The sequence below is a fragment of the Monodelphis domestica genome, chromosome 1 (genome assembly GCF_027887165.1).
Source record: "Monodelphis domestica isolate mMonDom1 chromosome 1, mMonDom1.pri, whole genome shotgun sequence".
Taxonomy (NCBI): domain Eukaryota; kingdom Metazoa; phylum Chordata; class Mammalia; order Didelphimorphia; family Didelphidae; genus Monodelphis; species Monodelphis domestica.
The window spans coordinates 311889980-311909875 of NC_077227.1; the positions used below are offsets into that span (position 1 = coordinate 311889980).

The 19896-nt window shown below is 35.2% G+C and overlaps 1 protein-coding gene across 5 annotated transcripts in view; it reads right to left on the minus strand.

The window, feature by feature from the left end:
* RAPGEF6 (Rap guanine nucleotide exchange factor 6) overlaps nt 1-19896 on the minus strand; it is a 285799-nt gene that overhangs the window by 187795 nt on the left and 78108 nt on the right. For all 5 annotated transcript variants that reach the window (XM_007473406.3, XM_007473405.3, XM_016431778.2 and 2 more), the window contains one exon: nt 15538-15607. In XM_007473406.3, coding sequence (XP_007473468.1) covers nt 15538-15607 — 70 coding nt within the window. The remainder of the gene's footprint in view (nt 1-15537; nt 15608-19896) is intronic.

Genomic DNA, 19896 nt, shown 5'->3' on the forward strand with positions numbered 1-19896 from the left:
TCACTCTTACTAAATGTTTTCTCTTCTCAGAATTTGATTATAATATTTATTCATGGTTTTCTTTCCCTATATACATTCTTCCATCTCCTTTGATGATTAACCACCTACATCTCATGCACTATCTGTGGGTACAACAAAAGTCCCAAAGGATTATAAAACAATCCATACACTTTGATCTACTAATACCACTACCTAGGTCTCTATCCCAAAGATAAAAAATAAATGGGAAAGGACCTACTTATACAAAAATGTCTGTAGCTGCTCTTTTTGTGATGGCAAAGAATCAGAAAACCAAAGAGATGCCCATCAATTGGGGAATGTCTGAACAAATTGTAGTCTATGATGATGATGGAATATTATTGTGCTATAAGGAATGATGAACAGGATAATTTCAGAAGGAGTTGGGAGGATCTTCATTGACTAATGACAATGAAATAAGCAGAACCAAGAAAATACTGTACACAGTAACAATATTGTGGAAAGATCAATAGTCAGACTCTGCAACCATCAACAATACAATGATACAGGACAATTCTCAGGGACTTATGAAAAGGAATGCTATTCACTGCAAGAGAAAGAACTGTTGGAGTAGGAATACAGATGAAAACAAAATTTTTCACAGGTTTATTTGGGTTTTATTTCTTATTTTGGGCTTTGGAATTTTGGTTTTATAAAATTATTCACTAATAAAAAAGAACAATATGAAAATGTTTCGAGTGATAATACAAGTATAACCCTAATTGAATTGCTTGCCAGCTCCAGGAGAAGGAAAGGAGAGATCATATAACTTAGGGGAAAATGTGGAAATTTTTTATAACATGTAATCGGAAATACATATGTTACATTTTTTAAAAACTGTTCATCTACAAAAATAAAAACAATAAAATTAAGTTGTATGTTATTTGTATGTCCTTATATGTGTATGTATTGTTTCTACCATTTAGAATTATGCTCCTTGAAGACAGCATGCTAGTTTGTTTGAAATATATCATCAGCACCCAATATAATACCTGAAACATGTAACTAGACTTTCTGCCAAGGGCAAAAAAAAAAAACGTACCTTTCTTCCTAAAAAGAAAAATTTACTTTTAAAAAGTAATTGTTACAAAATGGGATGCAAAATGTACTGCATTTCACAATATTTGAGGGTTTATTAACTGTTTAACACTACTCTGAGTGATAAAGGAGATACAGAGGAATATAAGATATATTCCTCCTACCATTTAGAGGATAACAATCTATATAAGGCCATAAGATATAAACAAAACTTAATTATTAAAAAATAATGTTATAGTACATACTTTTATCTGACATGATCCTATGGAAGGTAAATGATAAGAGTTTTTGTCTCCATTTTTCAGAAGACGAAACTAAGGATTATTATTTTAGTGACTTATGTGAAGTAACATAGCTGGAAAGTTTTCTGACACCACAACATGTACTCTTTCCACTACAACTTGCAAAGAAATATAAGATTATGTGCCCAAATGAATGGCAAAGACATTCAGGTGCTATTGTTTAAGGAAAGTATAAAGTAAATGGTACTTTATGTGAACTAAAGAAATCAAAGATGGCTAGGGTATGTACTCAATAAATATTTGCTGAATTAAGAAGTATCTTAAACTGGCCTTTACCTTTGGATAAAAAGATAGGGAGAGGGAGTTCTATAATAGTTTTCCAAAGTTCAAGTTCAGAATAAACATCATGACATAATGAATACAGCTACATTTTGAGAAATGGTGATAGTAAGAGTGGATCAAGTCAAATATCTGTTACGTAAAAGACGCAGATAAATAAGAAGGAAATCAAATTGAAGTTGAATGTTCTTTGCCACTCTTCATGGTGATAGCTTAAGTTTATCTAGGTTATAAATTCCTTAAGGGTCTCTCAAAGTTGTAACTCTTCCTTAATGTCTCTATACTATGCTATAAAGTCTGAAAGTATTCAACAAATGTAAATGAAACTAAATAGTAACTGAAGAAAAACAGATTGAAAAACCAGTGAAAAAGGACAGAATCAAAACTGGACAAATAAAGGGATACTCCCACTGGACAGAGCGTGAAAGGTAGGCAGGATTCCCAAACTATAAGCAGTCAAAATTGCCCTAATAAAGTGCTGGCTGATCACTCCTCCCCCACACTAACTACTCCAGTTAGAGCAATGGCCTGGTAAATCACAAAATTCTCTGGGGCTGGTTGAAAGTACCACAGAATTACCCCTGAGGGCTGGGACATATCTTAGCAGCAAGATATGAAGGTGAAGAGCATGGAACTTGGGCAATAACCAGGTTGGCTATAGCTGAGGCAGTAGGGACTGGGAAGAGAGCCTCAGGACAAAATACGCTGTGCAGCTGAAAACCAAGCAGCAGAAACCATGGAACACAGCCTCAGGGCAAAACACCAACTATACAAAGAACATCAAAGATCTAAGATTCCTCACTCAGGCTTCTAACAGGGAAGGGAAGATATTACCAAGGGAAAACCCTGCAAGAGAGACGTTAACAAAGCAATGACCACCAACATGTAGAATTTCCCATCCTCAAGGGGCAAAAGGAATAAGCAACAACAAAATAAGCTCTTGCCCTGGAGAAAAAGAAAAATACAGAAGCAACAGTAGAGAGTGAAAAGCAAGCAAACACATCCAAACTTTCCCAAAAAAACAATGGAAATTGTTCAAAAACTCTCAAGGAACTCAAAAAAGAGTTCAAGAAGAAGCAAGAAATAAAGAAGAAAAGTGGGAAAAAGAAATGAAAGTAACAAAAAGAAAATAACAGATTAAAAGACAAAATTGTCCATATGGAACAAGAGGTAGAGAATTAAAATGAAGTAAAAAGAAATCTGGACACCAGAATTGACCTGTTGGAAGCCAAGAAAACCAAGATAGCCCAAATGAAAAAGGAAGATCAAAAGATCATAGATGAAAATCAGTCTTTAAAGACTAGAATTGGGTGAGTAGAAGCTAATGATCACATAAGGCAGCAAGAATTAATAAAGCAAAATCAAAAGAATGAAAAAATAGAAGCATAAAATATCTCATTGAAAAGATAACCAACCTGGAAAACAGGTCAAGAAATTACAATTTGAGAATTATTGGTCTACCTGAAATCTTGGAACAAAAAAAAATACCAAAAAAAAAATCCTTGATATCGTATCACAAGAAATTATCCAAGAAAATTACGTTCTTGAATAAGGGGGCAAAATACACACTGAAAGAATCCACAGATCACACACACACACACACACACACACACACACACACACACACACACACACACACACACGCCCAAATTAAGTATCCAAAAGACAACTCCCACGAATATTATAACAAAATTCAAAAGAAGAAGAAGAAGGTCAACAGCAAGATCTACTGGGGTATAGAATCCTATCTTATTGGGGTACAGAACTCCCTTAACCCACAGAGAAGCTGAAAGAGAATAAGGAAGGTGGGGTGAGGGGTGAGGAGTATTAAAAGGAAGGGAATGGGGGGCAATTAATAGAGCTTAAAGAAAAATAAGAGGGGAATAAGAAGGGTGGGGGTGGGAAGGAAAGAAAAATAAGGGTGGGGAAAAGGGGGAGTAGTTGAAAACAAAATACTGGTGGGGAAGGAAATAGTGAAAGAAGAAAGGGCAAGATTAAAAGAGGAAATTTGTGGTTCGGATCAGGATGGTGAAAGACAGACGTAAAGACACACTCAAGGCCTCATGCTGATGATTTCAGGTAGTATTTTATAGAGAAAGTGATGTAGGCTAAGGGATTATGTAAGCCTTTTTCAGGAACAATGGTTAGAAATGATTAACAATCTTAGTATAATGACTTATTTTACCTCACCAAAACTTAAAGAGATTTCTATAGGATAATAAATCATAGTTAAATATGTAAATATCTAGCCAAGGTTCTCACAGAATTCCTACATCAAGAATTTCTTGAGAGAATATTCATTTTTTGCAGGGAGGAATGGAAAGGAGGGCCTTGGAGGCCTCATATGATGCCTAGGCTACATGTTTGGCTTAATCTAAGTCATGGATGTAATTTTAATGGGGCCTACTCTCATTACTGGGGACTATATGGGGGAAATATCCAGGTTATAATCATAACTCTGAATATAAATGAGATAAAACAGAAGCAGAAAGAGTGGATTAAAAACCGAAATCCTACCATATGTTGTCTATAAGAAACAAAAATGAGGCAGTTAGACACACAAGATAAAAGTAAGAAGCTGGAGCAGAATTTATTGGACATCAACTGAGAAAAAGAAGAGTCACAATCATGATGTCTGGCAAAGCTAAAGTAAAAATAGATTTGATTAAAAGAGATAAGGAAGTTCATTACATTCTGATAAAAAGAGAGTATAGACAATGAAGAACTATTACTACTAAACATACATGCATTAAATGGTATAGCATCCAGATTTTTAAAGGAGAAACTACTGGACTTTAAGGAGGAAATAGATAGTAAAACTATACTATTAGAAGACCTCAACATTCCTCTACCAAATCTAGATCAATCCAAAACATAAATAAGAAAGGAGATGTGAATGCAATATTAAAAAAATTAGAATTAATAGCTATAAGGACAAAAATAAATAGAAATAAACAGGAATATACCGTCTTTTGAGCAGAACATGGAACACTTACAAAGATTGACCATATATTAAGGTATAAAAACTTTGCAAGCAAATGTAGAAAAGCAGAAAAAATAAATGCAACTTTTTCAGATCATAATATGATAAAAATAATAATTAGTAACTACATGGAGAGGCAGATCAAAAATTAATTGAAAATTAAATAATCTTCTCCAAAGCTAGTGGCTTAAAGAACAAATCATAGAAACAATTACTGATTTGACTAAAGAGAATGAAAATGATGAGACATCATATCAAAATGTATAGGATACAGCAAAAGCAGTTCACAGGGAAACATTTATATCTTTGATTACCCATATTAACAAAAAAAGAGAAAGAGAAGATTAATGAATTGGGCATTAAACCAAAAAAAAAACTAGAAGAGAAACAAATTTAAAACCCTCAGATAAAGACCAAATTGGAAATCCTAAAAATCAAAAGAAATTAATAAATTTGAAAGTAAAAGAACTATTGAACTAATGAGACTAATAAAGTATTGGTTAATCAAATTAAGAAAAAGAACAAAACCAATTTAACAGTACCATGAATGAAAAGGGTGATCTTACCTCTAATGAAGTGGAAATTAAGGCAATTATTAAAAGCTATTTCGCCCAATTACAGGACAAAAATATGGCAATCTAGGTGAAATGAATATTTACAAAAATATAAATTGCCTAGATTAACAGAAGAGGAAATAGAATACTTAAAAAATTCCATCTCAGAAAAAGAAATAGAACAATCAAGGAACTGCCTAAGAAAAAAACCCCAGTGTGAGATGAATTCAAAAAAGAATCCTATCAAACATTTAAAGATCAATTAATCCCAATACTCTACAAACTACTTGACAAAATAGGCAAAGGAGGAGTCTTACCAAATTCTTTTTATTATACAAATATAGTACTGATTCCCAAGGTAAGAAGAGCAAAAACAGATTAGGAAAATGAAAGACCAAAATCCTTAATGAACAGAGATGTAAAGATATTAAATAAAATACTAGCTATAAAAGGCTGTAACAAACTATCACAAGGATTATTCACTATGACCAGATGCAATTTATACTAGAAATGCAAGGATGGCTTAATATTAGGAAAACCATCCACATAATTGATCATATAAGCAACCAAACTAACAGAAATCACATGATTATTTCCACAGATGCAAAAAAGCATTTGACAAAATACAACCACCATTCCTAGTGAAAAAATTAGAAAATACAGAAATAAAAGAGCATTTATTCAAAATAATAAACAGTATTGATTTAAAACCATCACCAAGTATCATATGCAATAGGGATGAGTTAGATGCCTTCCCAGTAATATTAGAAGAGAACAAGGGATGCCCATTATTAACACTACAATTTAATATTATACTAGAAAAGATAGCAGCAGCAGTTAGAAAAATAAATTGAAATTGAAGGGATCAAAGTAAGGAATTGTGAATTTTAGATTTACTCCACCCTGCTTAATCAAAGCAGTAATGTCTACACCTCTACTTAAGGATTGAGTATTGAGAAGGATGGCCTATTGACAGACATGGGCTAGCAAATGACAAATCAAAAACAACTGACAGACCCCCTGGGCTGACCTAAGTCGAGCTTAACCTACCATTTGGTTCATGTGAGACATAAGAAGTGATGTTTTTCTTACACCCTAATCCAAGATAAACTCAGACTGGGTAAATGACTTAAATATAAAGAGATGGAAATCAGAAACAAATTAGGTGAACATAGAATAGTACACCTGTCAGATCTATGGGAAAGGAAGGAATTTAAGACCAAGCAAGACATAGAGAATATTACAAAATGTAAAATGAATAATTTGATTATAATATATTTAAAAGGTTTTGTACAAACAAAATCAATACAACCAAAATTAGAAGCAAAGCAACATATTGGGGGGACAATTTATAACAAAAATCTGACAAAGGTCTAATTTCTCAATTTTATAAGGAACAAAGTCAATTGTACAAAAAAAAAATCAAGCCATTTCCAAATTAACAAATGGTCAAGGAATATCAATACGCAATATTCCGATTAAGAAATCAAAACTGACTTCCGGGTAATCATGGCTGCAATCTAGACACCACACGCTTTCTCTCCCCGGCACCGAACGAAATAGACTACATCAAAGGAGCATAAAAATCACCTTTGGAGGAACAGAAGGACACCCCAGTACTCCCAGTACTCCACAGAGGCGAAGGTACGTGGGGCTTGAACATTTCCACACTATAATAAGGAGGAAAAGCTTGCACAGAAAAGTGAACTGAGCCGCACTTCGCCCACCCCACCTCCCCCACCAAACCAGAGTGAGCTACCTGAGCGCTCACCGGGAAAAAACGTCTCAGGGCGGTTTCACTGGAGAATCCGGCGCTGATTACAGAGGTCAGTGGAGCTGTACTTGGGGCGGCTGCGCAGAACATCTCCGCGGAGCTAAACACCAGGGGCGGATCACGCGTTGATTATCTGGGCGGAGCTGAACACCTGGGCAGTGTGGCTATGATCAGGGACCCAGCGCTCTAAGAAACCTCGGAGGCTGGGAAGAACTAGTCTGAAGCAACCTAAATTCACAGAAAAACCGCCCATATAACCTAGACCCCAGACCAAAAAGGAAAGGGGAATAAAACCACCAAAGGGATGGCTCACATGGCCCAAAATCAATCCTCCAGGAAGAAAGGGAAAAAAGTGACTATTGAAAATTTTTATGGTGGAAGTACCCAAGGAAAAGAGGAGAATGAGGAGGAAATCCAAAAAAAATCAGAACATGCCTCCCAAAATAGAAACTATCAACAATCTCTGGAAGATCTCAAACTGGAACTTATCCAAAAGATGGAAACCTGGAAAGAAAAATGGGAGAAAGAGATCAGCAGTCTGACAGATAAGACTGCTCAATTGGAAAAAGAACTCGAAGCATCCAATAGAAGGGCAGACAAGGCTGAAAAGCAAAACCAGTCCCTAACGACCAGAATTAAGCACCTCAAAGAAAGCGAAATGATAAAACAGCAAGAATCAATAAAACAAACCCAAAAAATTAATGAATTAGAAGAAAACATAAAATATCTCACTGAGAAGGTCACAGATCTCGAAAACAGAGGGAGAAGAGAAAACCTCCAAATTATCGGTCTCCCAGAAAAAAAAAAGAGATAAACAATAAACTCGATATTATTCTACAGGAGATTATAAAAGAAAATTACCCTCACGTTCTAGAGCAAGGGGGAAAAATAGAAATAGAAAGGATTCATCGAACACCTTCTATACTAAATCCCCAAAAGACAACCCCTAGGAATGTAATTGCCAAATTCAAGAGCTTCCAAGAAAAGGAGAAAATCCTACAAGAAGCCAAGAAGAGGAGCTTCAGATATAAGGGGGCTCCCATAAGGATCACACACGACTTAGCGGCTAACACACTAAGAGACCGCAAAGCAAGGAACACGATATTTAGAAAGGCAAGAGAGCTGGGTCTCCAACCAAGAATCAACTACCCAGCAAAACTGACTTTATACTTCCACGGGAAAGTATGGGCATTCAACAAAATAGAAGATTTCCAAGCATTTGCTAAGAAAAGACCAGAGCTCTGTGGAAAGTTCGATATCCAAGCACAGAAAGCAAGAGAAACATGAAAAGGTAAATATGAAAGAAAGGGAAAAGGAGATAAATCTTATCTTTTTCTTTAAGTCAAACTCTCTTCTATAAGGACTACATTTACATCAAATTATATATATTAATATGTGGGGAAAATGTTTTGTGTAACTCTCATAAATTGTATCATCATAAGAGTAGTTAGAAGAAACATGCATAGGGAAAGATTGGGGCATTAAGAAGATTTGGGGAAAGTGGGGGAAAAGAAAGGAAAAGGGAGGGGGGAACCATCGATAATACTAAGATTAACTTCAAGAAATAGGGGGGGACTCAATAGAATAATCTTTCCCATATAAAGATACACATGGGAAGGGGACGGGAAGAACTCTCATATGAGAAGGACAGGAAGAGAGTGTGAAGTGGAATTACTTAAACCTTACTCTCAGTGAAAGCAAATCTGAGAGGGAAGAACATCTAGATCCAGTGGGATCCTGAATTCTATCTTACCCATTAGGGCAAGAAAGAAAGGAAAATTAAGGAGGGGGAGGGAATATAAAAAGGGAGGGAAGGAGAGGGGGGAGGGGAAGGGAGCATAAAAAGGGAGGGGCTGGAAAGGGAAGCTTCCAAGGGAGGGGACTAGGGGGACTGACCTAAAGTAAATCACAGGTTCAAAAGGAGAAAAAAAAGAAGAAAGGTCAGAACTAGGGGAAGATATCAAAATGCCAGCGAATCCACAAATGACAATCATAACTTTGAACGTGAATGGGATGAACTCACCCATAAAACGTAGACAAATAGCATATTGGATTAGAACCCAAAACCCTACCATATGTGGTCTTCAAGAAACACATATGAGACGGGTTGACACTCACAAGGTTAGAATTAAAGGTTGGAGTATGACCTTTTGGGCCTCAACTGATAGAAAGAAGGCAGGAGTTGCAATCATGATATCTGACAAAGCCAAAGCACAAATAGACCTGATCAAAAGGGATAGGGAAGGTAAATATATTCTGTTAAACGGGAGTATAGACAATGAGGAAATATCACTAATCAACATGTATGCACCAAATGGTATAGCATCCAAATTTTTAATAGAGAAACTAGGAGAATTGAAGGAGGAAATAGACAGTAAAACCATATTAGTGGGAGACTTGAACCAACACTATCAAATTTAGATAAATCAAACCAAAAAATAAACAAGAAAGAGGAAAAAGAGGTGAATGAAATCTTAGAAAAATTAGAGTTAATAGACATATGGAGAAAAATAAATAGGGACAAAAAGGAATACACCTTCTTTTCAGCAACACATGGCACATTCACAAAAATAGATCATACACTAGGTCATAGAAACAAGGCACTCAAATGCAGAAAAGCAGAAATAATAACTGCAGCCTTTTCAGATCACAAGGCAATAAAAATATTGATCGGCAAGGGTACATGGAGACCCAAATCAAAAATTAATTGGAAATTAAATAACATGATACTCCAAAATCGGATAGAGAAGAAATCATAGAAACAATTAACAATTTCGTAGAAGAAAATTACAATGGTGAAACATCCTTTCAAACCTTATGGGATGCAGCCAAGGCAGTACTTAGAGGAAAATTCATATCCCTGAGTGCATATATTAACAAATTAAGGAGGACAGAGATCAAGGAATTGGAAATGCAAATCAAAAAACTTGAGAATGAACAAATTAAAAACCCCCAGAAGAAAAACATACTAGAGATCCTAAAAATTAAGGGAGAAATTAATAAAATCGAAAGTGACAGAACTATTAAGCTAATAAACAAGACTAGAAGCTGGTACTTTGAAAAAACAGACAAAATAGACAAAGTACTGGTTTATCTAATTAAAAAAAGGAAAGAAGAAAGGCAAATTAACAGCATCAAGGATGAAAAGGGGGATCCCACCTCCAATGAAGAGGAAATTAAGGCAATCATTAAAAACTACTTTGCCCAACTATATGGCAATAAATATACCAACCTAGGTGATATGGATTAATATTTACAAAAATATAAATTGCCTAGACTAACAGAAGAAGAAATAGTTTTCTTAAATAATCCCATATCAGAAAAAGAAATCCAACAGGCCATCAAAGAACTTCGTAAGAAAAAATCCCCAGGGCCTGATGGATTCACCAGTGAATTCTATCAAACATTCAGAGAACAGTTAATCCCAATACTATACAAACTATTTGACATAATAAGCAAAGAGGGAGTTCTACCAAACTCCTTTTACGACACCAAAATGGTACTGATTCCAAAACCAGGCAGGTCAAAAACAGAGAAAGAAAACTATAGACCAATCTCCCTAATGAATATAGATGCAAAAATCTTAAATAGGATACTAGCAAAAAGACTCCAGCAAGTGATCAGAAGGGTCATCTACCATGATCAAGTAGGATTTATACCAGGGATGTAGGGCTGGTTCAATATTAGGAAAATCATCCACATAATTGACCATATCAACAAGCAAACTAGCAAGAACCACATGATTATCTCAATAGACGCATAAAAAGCCTTTGATAAAATACAACACCCATTCCTATGACAAAAACTAGAAAGCATAGGAATACAAGGGTCATTCCTAAAAAGAATAAACAGTATATATCTAAAACCATCTTCTAATATCATCTGCAATGGGGATAAACTAGATGCATTCCCATTAAGATCAGGAGTGAAACAAGGATGCCCATTATCACCTCTACTATTTGACATTGTACTAGAAACACTAGCAGTAGCAATTAGAGAAGAAAAAGAAATTGAAGGCATCAAAATGGGCAAGGAGGAGACCAAGTTATCACTCTTTGCAGATGACATGATGGTCTATTTAAAGAATCCTAGAGATTCAACCAAAAAGCTAATTGAAATAATCAACAACTTTAGCAAAGTTGCAGGATACAAAATAAACCCACATAAGTCATCAGCATTTCTATATATCTCCAACACAGCTCAGTAGCTAGAAAGAGAAATCCCATTTAAAACCACCTTAGACAAAATAAAATACCTAGGAATCTATCTGCCGAGACAAACACAGGAACTATATGAACACAACTACAAAACACTCGCCACACAACTAAAACTAGACTTGAGCAATTGGAAAAACATTAACTGCTCATGGATAGGACAAGCCAATATAATAAAAATGACCATCCTACCCAAACTTATTTATCTATTTAGTGCCATACCCATTGAATTCCCAAAAAATTTTCTTTACTGATTTAGAAAAAAACCATAGCAAAGTTCATTTGGAATAACAAAAGATCAAGGATATCCAGGAAAATAATGAAAAAAAAACACAAATGAGGGGGGCCTTGCAGTCCCAGACCTCAAACTATATTACAAAGCAGCAGTCATCAAAACAATTTGGTACTGGCTAAGAGACAGAAAGGAGGATCAGTGGAATAGACTGGGGGCAAGCAACCTCAGCAAGACAGTGTACGATAAACCCAAAGATCCAAGCTTTGGGGACAAAAATCCACTATTTCATAAAAACTGCTAGGAAAATTGGAGGACAGTGTGGGAAAGATTAGGCTTAGATCAACACCTCACACCCTACACCAAGATAAATTCAAAATGGGTGAATGACTTGAACATAAAGAAGGAAACTATAAGAAAATTAGGCGAACACAGAATAGTATACATGTCAGACCTTTGGGAAGGGAAATACTTCAAAACCAAGCAAGAATTAGAAAGAGTTACAAAACGCAAAATAAATAATCTGGATTACATCAAATTAAAAAGTTTTTGTACAAACAAAACCAATGTAACCAAAATCAGAAGGGTAGCAACAAAGTGGGAAACAATCTTCATAAAAACCTCTGACAAAGGTTTAATTACACAAATTTATAAAGAACTAAATCAATTGTACAAAAAATCAAGCCATTCTCCAATTGACAAATGGGCAAGGGACATGAACAGGCAATTCGCAGCCAAGGAAATCAAAACTATTAATAAGCACATGAAAAAGTGCTCTACATCTCTTATAATCAGAGAGATGCAAATCAAAACAACTCTGAGGTATCACCTCACACCTAGCAGATTGGCTAACATGACAGCTGTGGAAAGTAATGAATGCTGGAGGGGATGTGGCAAAGTGGGGACACTAATTCATTGCCTGTGGAGTTGTGAATTGATCCAATCATTCTGGAGGGCAATTTGGAACTATGCCCAAAGGGCGATAAAAGACTGTCTGCCCTTTGATCCAGCCATAGCACTGCTGGGTCTGTACCCCAAAGAGATAACGGACAAAAAGACTTGTACAAAAATATTCATAGCTGCACTCTTTGTGGTGGCCAAAAATTGGAAAATGAGGGGATGCCCTTCAATTGGAGAATGGCTGAACAAATTGTGGTATATGTTGGTGATGGAATACTATTGTACTAAAAGGAATAATAAAGTGGAGGAATTCCATGGAGACTGGAACAACATCCAGGAAGTGATGCAGAGCGAAAGGAGCAGAACCAGGAAAACATTGTACACAGAGACTGATACATTATGGTACAATCGAAGGTGATGGACTTCTCCATTAGTGTCAATGCAATGTCCCTGAACAATCTGCGGGGATCTAAAAAATACTACCCACAAGCAGAGGATAAACTGTGGGAGTTAAAACACCGATGAAAAGCAACTGCTTGACTACAGGGTTGGAGGGGATAAGACTGAGGAGAGACTCTAAATGAACACTATAATGCAAATTCCAACAACAGGGAAATGGGTTCGAGTCAAGAACACATGTGATAACCAGTGGAATCATGTGTCGGCTATGGGAGAGGGAAAAGCCGGGGGGGGGGGGGGGGGGGAGATGATCTTTGTTTCCAGTGAATAATGTATGAAAACGACCAAATAAAATAATGTTTAAAAATTAAAAAAAAAAAAAGAAATCAAAACTATCAATAAGAACATGAAAAAGTGTTCTAAATCTCTAATAATTAGAGAAATGCATATCAAAACAACTCTGAGGTACCATCTGTAATAGAAGGGATACTTGAGGGTGTCTATGTGATTCTCCTAGAGGGCTAATGGATCAAGGTTTTTCCTACTCTCCGCCCTTCACCTCCCGATTTCCTCCCATCTTCTGAAGCCTTTTGCTTCCCCTCCCCCTTTCCCTTCAGCCTTCTTCAAGTCACTCAGGGTAAACTATGAGATTAAGAGGAAGTATTCTTTTCTCTTGATTTCTCAAGTAAGGGGTTCATTTGGGGAAGACAGGACAAGGATAGAGGATGAGGTAAGAGGGATAGGGTTCCCTAGTCTATACAAGAAGCCTTGGTTTTGAGGATATTGGGGAAATGGCAATCAGTGACTAACAGGGATAGTCAGAGAGTCTGGAGGACAATTATTTGTCTTCTTTCTTCTTTTAACCAGCCAGGTAAATATAAGTCAATCAGCAAAAGCTTCAGGGTCTTCACCATCAGCCATAAGCAGTGAAAACTTAGTCCAAAAACCAAAAACCCCAGCTTCTTCTCTACCACTCTGTCAGAAGCCAAAAAAGGTCTCTCAGCCTAGGTCAGAAGTATGTTCAGCCCAGTTCAGCTGCTGGCTTGGCTCCAACTATCTTTCCTAGGAACATTCCAAAAGGAATGTTCCTTTTGATTGACAGCTCTTCTGTCCTCAGCTTTATGTCTTGCATGCATGCCTTGCAAATTTTCTCTTACACACACCTCACATCTAGCAGGTTGGCCAATAAGACAGTAAAGGAAAATAATAAATGTAGGAGGGGTTGTGGCAAAATTGGAACACTAATGCATTGCTGGTGGAGTTGTAAATTAATCCAGCCATTCTGGAAGGCAATTTGGAATTATGTACAATGGGCTTTAAAAAAATTCATACCCTTTGATCCAGTAATACCACTGCTGAGTTTATACCCCAAAGAGATTATGAGGAAAAATACTTGTACAAATATAACTACCTATTATAAAAATTAAAATTAATATGCAATAACTTCACATTTTTAAATAACTTTCAAATATTTTATAAGATTTATTAATAATCACGAGAAGTAACAAATTAAAATCACGTGCCCATGGCTAATATACCTGCTCAAACAGTTTGCTCCACTGATGTCCAAACCCAGTATGAAGATTAAATTGTTATCCTCTGATTGTAACAATGAAAATACTTAGCTCTTCCTTCATTGTGAAGATTAAATTTTAATCTCCTGATTGTAACAATGAAGGTACTTAGCTCTTCCTTTATTGGGAAGATTGATTTGTAATCCACAATCTATTTTTAGATTTTAATCCCCAAAAGGTGATAACTCAGTATTTTAAGTAGATCCACCCATTTTAACTACAAAAAGTAACTACAAAAGGTGAATTAACCAAAAAAAGTATTAAGTAACCAAAAAGGTATAATCTAACCAAAGAAGGTGTGAACTAAAGAGTAGGCAGTCCTGGAGAAAAGCATCTGCTGTGATTGGTAGACATGAAATTTAGGGGAGGTAACACAAGAGAAAAAGATCTTTAAAAAGAGGACAAAAAGCCAGAAGAATATATATTCGATTCAATTTGAGAAGATCGAAGAGCTCTCTGACTTGGAGAAGAGATTGAAAAACAGACACTTGAGGAGCGACCAGAAGATAGACATCCAGACTTCTTTCCATTCCATATGGCATCACTTATCACATGTACATATGGGTGAATTGGGGTTTAGGCTTCAAAATATCGCTCTATAGCAAAAATGAATAATATGGAAATAGGTATCAAGTGATAACACATGTACAAACCAGTGAAATTGCTTTTCAGCTCTAGGAAGGGGGAGGGAAAAGGGGAGGAAAAGAAAACGAATCATGTAAACATTGAACAATAATTTTAAAATAAATAAAACAAAGTCATATTAAGATGATGATGAGATAATGTACATAAAGCACATTGAAAACTTCAAAGTCCTATGTGAATGAATAAATCATAGAAACATGGAAAAATATTTTTAATTTTTTAAAAGAAAGAAAAATCATAGCCTTCATTTCCTTGCTTTCAAATTTAACACTTGACCATAGTAATAACTTACTCAATATAAGCATCAAATAGCCAAGGTGGGAATTAGTATATCTAGCCACCTCCCAAAGATTCTATCATGTTCAAAGATTTGAGTATATGGTGATAAACAACAGTCTAAATAAGAGTGTTTCTAATATTTGTACTGATAATATCTCTTATTGGTACATCTAGGTACACAAAGCACATAACATAGTATTTATAAATGTTTTATCATTTATTCATTCATCTACCTGGATATAGTTCTGCTAAAAATGCATGCAAAATGGGAATAGGGAAGGTCAGGTGAGAAAACTGTTACTGAGGCACATTAAAAAATATCCAACATATTTTTTAAGGTTCTTACCACAATCATTTCTGAAGGTTCTAATACAAGACATTCACATCCTCTTTTTCCACCAAACTGTTTACCGAAACTGTGAAAACAAACAAAAAATTTCTTTATCAATGATAGTGAGAAAAAACAAAAGATAACAATATCAGAATACCATCTGATAAACATTGTTTTAATTGGCCCCTTTAGTGATATAAAAAGTACCTAAATCTCATTACTTCCTATGTCTTGTAATTTAAATTGAATTAAGAGAAATAAAATATTAAGTATTAACTGACATGAGAGCTTTTACATTTACAAAAACACTTCACAGACCTTTGTCCTTTGGTTAATTTACAATAATCAAATAATAACAAATTTAAGTATTTTCAGCTCCATTTTAAAGACAAGAAAAATAGACACAAAGTGGTGAAATTATTTTTCCAAGGTCACAAAATTAGAAAAGTCACAGTAGAGTCAAGATCTTCTGACTTGTAGTACATTGCTTTCTCCTTTTGTTATTGCTTCTCTGCTGCATAAATCTTCTGAAATCATATTGAAGCAATCTGAAGAGTATGATGAGATATGATGTAAAACTAACAAGTGTTTTACGAAGCACTCATTATTTGACTATAAATTTTTAATACTTTCATATCAAATTAAATAAGCAAATTGTAGGGTTTCTGTGACATACATACATATGTAAGCTTGCCCCTTAAGACACGGAGTGGTTTATGTTAAAAACACAAACTTAAGAATCTAACTCAGAAAACTATTCAGAGGTTTAAAAAAAAAAAACATTCATTTTCACAAGACCTTTTACAGAAAAATAGTGGAGGAAATATTCTTCATTAGTCCCATATATTGAACCCCATATAATGTAAATGTGATTATTCTAGAGTATTCAAAAATTGATTATGTTGAAATCTGATGTAACTAAATTCTTACTATGCTTGGACAATAATTCACAATAAGGGAATTGCATATAAGATGATGAAGGTAGATTTACCAGAGAAATAAAAAAAAATCTCTATAACCAACCACAGATCAAACTTCACGGGAACAGTATCTACTGCATCTTAATAAAGTTATATATTTATTTTCTTCTTAATTTTTAATGAATGATGTATTAGGAACATAAGTTTTAAAAATTATTTTTGTGATATATTAGAAAGAGCACTAGACGAAATCAAAAGCAATGGGTTGGAATATCACTTGGGCAATGTACTAACAGTATAGGCAATCACTTTAACCTCTCTCTATATCCAGTTTTCCTGATCTGTATCATGAAGATAATGTGATACCTACATCTTATAGAGATAAAATAAGTTAATGTAAATGATCTTTATAAAGATCAAGTGAGATAAAATATGCAACGCATCTTATAAACATAAAGTAAGAGATAAACATGAATAATTATTAGTACAACTATTTTAGAATGCACAGAAGTCACAAAGTCCATTTCTTCTTGGAAAAGTTCTGACACTAGTTAAGCCTATTCAAATTAAAACTAGTCTCCTCCTTAGCGAAAAGCCTAAATGTCTAATATAAGCATAAAACCTTTCCAGTAAAGTAAAATATTTGCTTTATTATAAAATTTATTTATAATGAATCACATATACTGACAAATTATTAAACTGGTTAAAAGGTAGTGTGTTATGCTTCTGAATGAGATACAAAGTTTAGTCAAATTAGGATATCTACTAACTTTGAATTAACAGAATAGAAGAGAATTAAGACAATAAAGAAATGACAGAAATTACATAAATCCAATAGAAAATTTTCAAACGAAAAGTTATTTATGAGGCATAAAGATGAAAGTCTTTACAAACATGGAAAGGCAACATGCAGGAAGTATTTAGCTACTTTTTGTTTATCTCTATTGTCTTTTATTTCTTCTATACATGCTTTTAATTTTTTACTTAATTTCATTTTTCCCCAATTACATGTAGAAATAGTTTTCAACACTCCTAAGAAGTTTAAGTCTCAAAATCTCTCCTTTCTTCCCCCACCAGCTTCCAAAAAGATGGTAAACAATCTGATATAAATTTTATGTACAACCTTTTTCCATATTAATCCTTTTGTGGAAGGAAACCTAGACAAAAAAAAATAAGAAAATGAAAAAAAAATTGCTTTGGTATAGATTCAGACTCCATCTGGAAGTAGATGGCATTTTTTTCCCATGAGTTCTTTGAGATTGTTTTGGATCACTAATACTGCTGAGAAAAACTAAGTTATTCACAGTTGTTCACTGTACAATATTCCTGTCTGTCACACTACGTAGAAACTTCTCCCAGTTCTGCTTACTTCATTCTGCTATTTCATATAAGTTTTTCCAGGTTTTTCTGAGTTTCTTCTACTCCACATTTCTTACAGTCCAACAGTATTCCATTACAATCATATATTATAACTTACTCTACCATTCACCAATTAATGAGCACCCCCTCATTTTCTAATTCTTTGCCCCCCAAAAAAGGTGCCTTGAATATTTTTTTTATATATAAGTCCTTCTCCTTTTAAATTTTTTTTTTTATCTCTTTGGAATACAAAACTAGTAATGGCATTCCTAGGTGAAAGAGTATCTAATGCTTAGTATTCCTTTGGGCATAGTTCCAAATTGTTGTCAGAATGGCTGAAACAGTTCACAATCCCCCAATTTTCCCACATCCCTCCCAACTTCTGTCATTTTCCTTTTCTGTCATAATAGCCAATCTAATAGGTGTAGGTTTGTTCCTCAGAGTTGCTTTAATTTGAATTTCACTCATTAACAGTGATTCAGAGCATTGTTTTGGAATGGCTATAGAGAGTTTTAAATATTTTCTGAGAACTGCCTGTTCATATTCCTTCACCATTTGTTAAGTGGGAAATAACTTATATCCTTATATACTTGATTCGTTTCTCTATGTATGAGAATCAAGTAAAAAATTTTTGTACCATTAAGATTACTGGGTATTACTCTCCATTCTATTTACCCTGTTTAGTTTCTGACCACCACATCTCCCAAATTGCACTCTTTTCTATTAGCCCCAACCCCCTTCTCTTATCCCCTTCCTCTCCTACATTCCAGTAGGATAAGATAGATATTCTAAACCCAACTGATTCTGGATGTTCTTCCCTCATTGGGCCAATTCTGATGAAAGTATGGCCCACCTGGTCCTCTCCCCACCTCCCCCGTTGTTCTCTGCATTGTAAAAGCTCTTTCATGGTTTTTTTTATATGAGATAATTTACCCAATTCTATTTTTCCCTTCCCATTACTCTCAACGCATTCCTCTTTCTCATATCTTAATTTTATTTTTTTTAGATATCATCCCATCATAGTCAACTCACACCCTTGCCCTCTGTCTATGTCTACTACTGCTAACTGCGCTAATAATGATAAAGTTCTTAGGAGTTATAAGAATTATCTTCCTATGTAAAGATAGTTTAACCTTACTGAATTTTTTTTTTATTTCTCTTTGCCATTTAACCTTTTTATGCTTCTCTGGAGACATGAATTTGAAAGTCAAATTTTCCATTCAGATGTGGTCATTTCATCAGATCTGCATACAGACAAAGCAACAAGAGTGGTCTGGCAATCCAGAACCAGCAAAGGGACTCCTGTAGTCTCATTCTCAGCAGTTGTTCAACCATTTCTTGCCATCTGTGACTGAGAGCTCAGGAAGCCTTTGCTGTAGATTCAGCTATCCCTTCCCCCAAGATCTGTTGCCAAGATGAGGTGGGGAATGCCTTGACATACTATTTTGGTCTCTACTTCCCTACCAACTCAATAGATCTTTTGTGTCCACTTTCTAAGTTGTTTTGAGCTGTAAAGTTATTTCTCCCCTTGTTTTTGTGAATTATGTTGCTCCAGAATTTATTTTGAAGCATCATATCAGATGTGAAGATGGGATTAATTCTCCCCTGACCATTTTTAGATTTAATCACCAGAAGCATATACTCACACTTACACTTGAGAGGGGGAGGTCTGTGACCCACTTGTGCAACAGTGGGTGACGAATCAGAATCAACTGACTGCCCCCTGGGCAGTCCTAAGCAAAGCTTTAGCTGTAATTAGAACATGTAAAATGGAAGGAAGTCACAAAAGAGATGAAAAGAAATGGTCTTTAAAAATGCCAAGAATTTCTGGTGAAGAAGTCTTTTGCCTTCAACTTGACCTTGGAGGAGCTCTGGCTGAGGACCTTTAACTGCTTCTATTTTCCCTCAGAACTACCAGGTGAGTGAATGAAAAAAGATGACTCCCTTCCCTGGCTTTCCTGGAGGTACTAGCCTCTAGAGAGGCCCCTCATCTGGGAGAAGGCCTCTTGTCTCCTTAGGCCCTCTGGCTGGGGCTTCTGGAGCCCTGCTGGAGTAAAGCCAGGGCTTGAGCAATAGTCTAGCTGCTTAAGCTGGA